Here is a 7,600-nt window from a genome sequence, read left to right on the forward strand (position 1 = left end):
ATGCCCCATACCACCCGCTCACTCATGGCTGAACCTCAACCTTCATTGCTTTTCAATGACACTTTTGCACAGCATTCTACAACACTCCTCGTCTGTGTCCTGCATAGATATTGCACATTCTGCAATAGGCTGGGCACTCCCTTATTTTGATTGTCTTTCTTCTTTTCTCTTTGTGCTTGGGGATCCTCTAGTGACATCACTCCTTCAGTTACCATGGTTTCTGCAAAAGTGGGGGCTATAATAACCGGATAACCACTTGGAAGAGTCAAGCTGCACTGTTTCATCACACACAGAGAAGAGTCGTAACGTGACAAGGACTTACTTTACCACTTTAATTACATGAGACAGAGACACTTGGAGCTATAAAACAGATGGCCAGTCTGTGCGCGGCTATGAGAGCGTTAATGAAGGCTCTGTGTGAACAAACAGGCTTTCATCATACAGGTCTTCCGAAAGCTCCTCTTCCTCCTCTGTGAAGTATGTGGGGAAAGGCGGGCTCAACACACTGGACTGACGGGTCGGCAAGACTGTGTCCCGTATCTGAAATGTCACATACGCAACCATAAATTACTAGTTTATTAGCACATAATTGTTGTGAAGTTGTGTGTAGAGCAAATAAAGGATTTGAGCCTTCACTAATTTATCTTTGTTTTGCATACACCATATCATCTTAACTGCGCAGAGTACTAAAATAGATTTATGAAGCAATTCTGAGGATGCGTGCAGTTCAAGAGAGGCACAAACCTGATTTTCTTCTACAGAACTACATTTAACAAAGTTAACTACTGCACAGTGCACACAAGAAAGAAACACAGGAATAAAGGGCAGCTTCAAAATCAAAAGGGAAACAGCTGAGGCTTCACAGACAAAACCTCTCCATATTTTAAATACATGCAAAAATAAGCCATACGTTAATAAAAACGTTTAAAAAAAATAGTAAATGCATTTGTAGACATTGGTCATACATCGCACATACAGTATGCTGAAGCAGTACAACTGTGGAATATTAATGACTTGTGGGACTGGTTGGCTTATGGGAACAAAAGTCATGTCCTCACAACATAAATCATTCAATTTGGGAGATAAGAGTTTCGAGGTTATGTTAAGGGTAGTCATTTGTGGCTTGGGGTGACACTACAGAAATTAATGCAATATCAAGGTTAAAATCCTACAGACAAAAAAAATGTAAAATAGAAACGCTGAGTGGGAGAAAAGCCACACACATTTGTATTCATTACCGTTCACCAGGGAAACAAATATCTGCATGTTTGTGTGTGTCTGTAAAAGTCATAGCCCACATGCTGTGCATGAAGATAGATGCTGGGATATTATGGAGATCATTAAGGTCCACACACACTCACACAGACTCACACACACTGCTGATGCAGCACACTGCAGATAAAGATGGATCACACGGTCTCCAGGTGTGATGGCACTTACAGGTGCAAGGTCACCTGTCTCCACTGTTACACTAAGCACGTGGATTGGCCTTTGACATTTAACTTCACTCTGGATAAGCATAATTATTATTTTACCTTCACTAAGCAATTCCTGTGTCCAGGGACGGAGCCGTGCACATAAAGCACATTACACTTAGTATTGACCCTCCATATCTGCAGGGAGAGGGATAAGGAGAAGACACATGGGAATATTGAACAGTAATTACAATCAAGGACAGCACAAGTTCAAAGCACACCGAGCATGTACCTTCAGCCCGAGAGCTGTTTTGGTAACGTTGCCCATCTGCCCCGGCATCTTTTTCCCTTTCCAAACTTTGGCTGGATCCTGGACACAGATGACGAACACACAAATTAGTGGATTAGTGGGAGCCAACTGTTCATATCTGGCTGCGATAAGCACTTTACAAGAACATGAGCAAGTATGTGCGTGCCTCACCCCTCCTGGTCCTGATGCTCCCGGCCTTCGATGAGTCTTGGTTTGACCGTGGCTTGCCGGCTGGCCTTTGAACCCCCATCTTTTCATTACGCCCTGAAAGCCTTTACCAATTCTGGACACAGAGTGCATAATGGATCAATTATAAATAGTTTCAGCGGACTTTGTTTGTTAGCATTTGTGTATTCAGATCATTATGAATACACTAAGGACATCCATAGCAAAATAAGACACCAAAAAGAACTCTAGTCATAAAGGCTCGGGGAAAGAAAGTAAAAAAAAAAAAAAATCACTATAATTATATATATATATATATATATATATATTTTTTTTAAACATGACACATCTACTGACTGCACAGAGGTCTTTGCTAATATTTCTAGTTTTTCATGAGGTTCAGAGAAGCCGAGTTCCATATCAAAGACATTTTGACAGATAGGTGAAAAAGCTGGTTTACGTTGTTCCTGTTATATCCACATATTGGCCTGGACGGAAATGTGCTGCATACAGAGGGGTTCCTGAGGGCAGAAAAGGGCATTGAAAGTCACTGTTGGGCATCGGACAGCAGTGCTCAACAGTGTCACGTGGTGCAAATACCTGGCTTGATGATGGCATTATCAGAGACTTTAAAGGTGCTGACTTTCTGTTTTGGCGGCACTCCTGCATTCCTGAACATCTCAATTTGCGACTCCGACCTCTATCAGTCAAGATCAATAATAGCAGGTTATGGATGGGCATTAAAAATAGTCACACACAAGCATGCATCTGGCCCCCACTTGGACTTTAACATTTTTAAATTGGCCGATAGTCTGTTACAACCTCACATGCCAGCGGACCACGCACATACTCTTGGCAGCTAACGTCTGACATTTGCCTTCACTCAGCTCCCTCTCATCTCAGCCCCCCCTCTCCCCCTTCTGTTGACTGAAAAGGCTCCTGCCAAAGAGCCTCACTCTGACAAACTCCAAACTGAAGTGCGCTTTGAGAGGCATTCAGAGTAAAATCTCAAAACAGGCGTTAATGTATCTGACCAGCAGCAATGAATAAATCAGACCTTAATCTAGAGAATGATGATGCGCAAAAGATGGAGCCAAATGTATCGTCTAAGCTGACCAAGGGACTAAATGGGCTGATGCATTCTCCGTCTTCCCCAATAGATAGTCCAGTCAGTAATAGGAAGCTACAGTTGATTAAGGCCATCACGGTTCCTTTGAGATGAAGGGAGGGTGTCGCAGTTAGTGAAACTCAGTGGCAATAAAAATCTCATTGCTGCGTTCATTTAGACAGCTGAGAGAAAATGAAAGCCGCTGGAGGTTTGTGGGCGTGTATTATTTCCGACTTGCTTAAGTAATATAAAGCCAATCATGCAAATGAGTATGGGAAAAATACAGCTATGATATAAGATATAGTACATGGCTAAATGGGTAAAGTTTATAAGGTTGTATAATACGAGAGGGCTACGATAAGTAAGTTATGATAGCTGTTTGCGCAACATTATTTAAACGTGATATGAAAAAGTTAATACAAGTTTTTAAATCAAGAGACAATACAATAGGCAATTATTCAAATGATTCTGCGTTTACATTAAAAAAATATTTTCTTTACAAAACAATGCAAAGTGTACACTGACCAAGTCAAATTATTTTCGGAAACAAATTATGAATTGCCATAGAAATGCTAGGAGCTTGCATGGGCACACATTGCAAAGTCAGGGTTATTCAAAAAAAAAAAAAATGAACAATGAACTTATTACAAGGCATTTCTTTGCTTGCAAACATGTTTTCACTCCACATTTCCTTTGTTCTTTCTTAAATTATGCCTGTGGCTAAACAATTATTCATTAATTAGTATTCCAGTGATTCAGTGCTGCTCCCTCATAACACCGGGGCACACAGAGGCGATAAATTGGTGCTGCCGAGGCTGAGATATTTTGGCTTGTGTCCTCATCGAGATTCAGGAGGTATGCTACCCAAGCCCAGGTTAATAACTTTATAGTGTCCGCTTTAAAACAAATCTTTTCTATATTTAGGACCGGACAGGAAATGTTAAATTACTTCTTACATGGAACGGCGAAACATTTTTTCCTCCAACCAACAAAGCAGCTGTGTATCCATCATGTTCTTCTTTGGAGAGGTACTTAACTACATGACAGTCTTGGACCTGAAAGAGAACAAAAAAATAACAGTGGACATGGCATCCTAAACACATACGTAAAACCAGATTGGAGTAGATATTTAACTGGCTTCGAATCCGTTACATGTACATAATGACACACTTCGAAAAACTGCCCAAAGTGCAGCACTGATATCACACTAAGACTAAGTCTACAACATATATACTTATTTTTGCAAAATGATCAAGCAGTGCCAATACAAAAGGAAAGCCTGTGGGGGAAGTTTAAAGTGTTCAGTATTTGTTATTCTCAGCGAACGCACCACAGAACAATCCAATTTATCAGGCCACATATTTGGTTTGCATTATTGATGGCAGACAAACAAGAATGGCATCCTTGGGGTCAGTTTAATGGGATGAACTAATAGAAATTTCAGAACTTGCATTTACTTGGTCTGTGATTCCATCTTTATGAATACATTTCTTTAATTGTTTAACACATAGTTACAAAAAAAAATCCTCTATTTGAAATTTGATTATTTAATTAGAACTGCTTATGTCAGTCTTGTTTCTCTAAATAAGTATTTTACATTCAATACATTCAAACATGTGTTACCAAAACATAAACATCACTGTACCTGTAACATTGTGGCAACATGTCTTTCTCCTGTCTTTGTCCAAATGGGAACCATGCCCAACTTCACAGCAATTAAGCCAACTCTTCTGCTCCCTGAGCCAGACACAAATTAAGTCAAGCAACAGCATGTAAGTGCACTGGTGGTTTATAACAACCTCTACCTTCTGTCCACTCGTGACGTGGCCAAGGCTCATCTTTAAGTGGGTTGAGCTTTTCAGCAGTCATATTTCTGTAATCTTCTCCTATAGCCTTTCTCATATATTCTTGATTGTCTTCTGTGAGGTTCTCCTCAAACCATGTTGTGCTTTTTATTGTCCGTATACAGCCCACCAACTGGTAAGGCCTGAAAGATCAATAAAATGTTACATTAAATGAAGCACTAATAAACAGGTTTACAACATTTTGCCAAGATACTATGTACACACATTCTCCAGAACATGAGCAGATACATCTAAATCTCTAAATCATGAGGCTTTAATAGGGTGCTAGTCCGATTGCCCCATTGCCTGAATGCCTCAGTCCCAATGCCCCACACCCATTGGTCTAAATGCCCCGGCTGAGTGGTCTGAATGACCCAGCTGAGTGGTCTGAATGACCCACCCATTATTGTGTGAATGATTTGCGAATTCAATTTGTTACCTCTTTTGCTAGCAACAGCTCCATGTGAATACAACGGCTCATCCATTTGTCATCAGAATTTCCATTTTACGGTAAGTACAAAGATAATATTCACCGGAAACAGAATAATACCCAGTTGGGTCACTATTCTGAAGGGTAGAAACTAACATTTATCTATGACAGGGTGATATCTTATAGAATTTGTATTGTTTATTTGGTAAAAGTTAGATTATTGAAACTTCCCAAAGAAAACATGTTTTTTCTAAACCGTAGTGTTCGTCATTAATGAACGTGGTAACCATAACCACTAAAATCTACAGAAAACATGCGAGATCGAGCAGACCTGTTAGTACCTCCTACAGATAAAAGGTGAAGAGAAAAAACGTCAATTAATAAGTTGTTTGTCTTCCTTGTCTGGGTGGGCAAACAAGACAGAGGATCGTTTCTTTTTTCCAAGGAAATTGCATAACAACAGACCATCCATTCATTTCATTTGGGTTCTTAACCAAAACATGTTTACGAGGTGTCAAGGATGAAAAGCTTGGGACATCAATGTCTTCTGTGACCCAACACTCCCCGCACAACTTGAACCAATACAAGACTAGTATGAGATGGGTGCATGGTATCTCCCTCTGAAAGAACCCTATCATGATTATGATTGGTGTTCATAAGATTTACTACAGATGAACACCCAGAAACACATCAAGACTAAAACCCATATGTTCGAGCAATAAGTTTGATACGTCTAAAAATAGTAAAACGTACAAAAGGACCTCTGAAGTAATGCAACTAAAGTCACACAACAGAGAGCTGTCAGAGTTAGCATCAGAGGCTGAGGAGTGTGGTTAGCATTACCTTTCAGACGCTGCTCGAGGTGAAAGAAGTCCAACTCCTCTTTGAAGAAGAAAGCGACAGGTCCATCCAGCCATTCTGATCGTAAACATACGAGCAAATCAAACAAAATTTATACAACTGCTGATAGCCATGCCTTCGTATTTGCCCTGTGTGCAAATGTCACCCTTGCGACTTCCGGTGCGTAAGAAAATAATGTCCGTGTAGGGGCCAATCCCACTAATGGTTCCGCAAAGATTAGCTACTTATTACTATTACTATTACTATTACTATTGTGATTATGATTATTATAATTATTGTTATTGTTGTTGTTGATGATGATGATGATAATATTTCATATATATTACAATATTATCTTATTAAAGGAACAGGCCACCATTTTTACATACTGAGATATGTGGTTGCCTGAGCTTAGACGAGTTGATGCGTACCTGTCTGGTCTTAGTGCGTGCACTCAGTCACGCAAAGCAACCAAAGATGTTGTTAGCGTTTGACCTCTCCCAATGTATGCCTATAGCTCCAAACGTGGGTGAAGTTGAAAGCGACCAAGCTCTTCCACGGGCACGCACAAAGACCAGACAGGTACATATCAACTTGTCTAAGCTCAGGTAAGAACACATCTCAGTATGTAAAAATGGTGGCCTGTTCCTTTAAACCTGCTCTTTAATACAATTAATAATATAACTATCTATTTATTTGTATTTGTCCTTGATTTAAATGGCATAGGCCCACTGAAATTAAAAATCTCTTTTTCAGGGGAGTCCTGGCCCCAGAGGCCTACGCCCTTTTAGTGGTAGATGCATAATCTATACACACAGAAAAAACGTTGTTCAATACGAGCGATCACTGTTATTGTTTACGTCCGCAATTTTCGCCAGATGTTTTGGTGAATGGTAGGCAACAGCTGATACATTCAGGCCTCTAACTTGGTTTATAAAATGATAGATCTGTTACAGCACAAGAGAAGCAATGCCCTGTTTATGGGCCATTGTTATGGCCAATCATAGGATTTTAATAACATTTTTATCAAATATGAAAACGTAAAATCGGCCAACGGATGTGACGACATCCCGATCACTCTACCGCACCCGCCATGGTCTGCGCGTATCAACTACCCAGTACGTGCTTTTGTTTCCACTACAAAACACAACCGCACTTGCCGTAGTTCTTGAGAGCAGCCCCACAGATGAGCTCGCTGTACAGATCGTAACTAAAAGGCACTGACCTGGGGATCGAACCTAGAACCCTCTGTGAGGCACAAGCACTAACCGCTGTCACCTGTTGTTCAGGTGAGGCAGCACATAATACTTTTGTGTGTGTAATTGTTTACATATTATTGTTAGAGAATAAACAACGGTGTCAGAAAGGAAGAGGATAGATGAAAAATAGGCAAGGGTCTGGATGTCTTATGTGAGAGAACTTTATTTACCATTGGTGCGGGACCGGTCTGCTTATGTTTCCACAAGAAGAGGAATACAAACCCTGTCG

At 40.4% G+C, this 7,600-nt stretch overlaps 1 protein-coding gene across 1 annotated transcript; it reads right to left on the reverse strand.

Moving 5' to 3' along the window:
* Positions 1-318: 318 nt before the first annotated feature.
* Positions 319-6,298, reverse strand: mrpl3 (mitochondrial ribosomal protein L3). Its single transcript, XM_079571506.1, has 10 exons — positions 6,116-6,298; positions 4,804-4,985; positions 4,644-4,735; positions 3,955-4,053; positions 2,491-2,590; positions 2,351-2,411; positions 1,897-2,008; positions 1,708-1,785; positions 1,536-1,613; positions 319-540 (listed from the first exon to the last, which is right to left on the reverse strand). Exons 1-10 carry the CDS (start codon positions 6,202-6,204, stop codon positions 391-393), a joined length of 1,041 nt encoding a protein of 346 aa, XP_079427632.1. The 5' UTR covers positions 6,205-6,298; the 3' UTR covers positions 319-390.
* Positions 6,299-7,600: the final 1,302 nt, after the last annotated feature.

Source organism: Gobius niger, assembly GCF_951799975.1.
Source record: "Gobius niger genome assembly, chromosome: 14".
Taxonomy (NCBI): Eukaryota; Metazoa; Chordata; class Actinopteri; order Gobiiformes; family Gobiidae; genus Gobius; species Gobius niger.

What these genes read in the sequence shown, in the direction of transcription:
- mrpl3 (XM_079571506.1), bottom strand. Translation starts at nt 6,204, where the DNA reads ATGTTTACGATCAGAATGGCTGGATGGACCTGTCGCTTTCTTCTTCAA. An exon ending in GTGGATATAACAGGAACAAC is followed by an intron (nt 2,009 to 2,350) that starts GTAAACCAGCTT and finishes CTCTGTGTCCAG; the next exon opens with AATTGGTAAAGGCTTTCAGG. An exon ending in AAACAGCTCTCGGGCTGAAG is followed by an intron (nt 1,614 to 1,707) that starts GTACATGCTCGG and finishes CTCTCCCTGCAG; the next exon opens with ATATGGAGGGTCAATACTAA.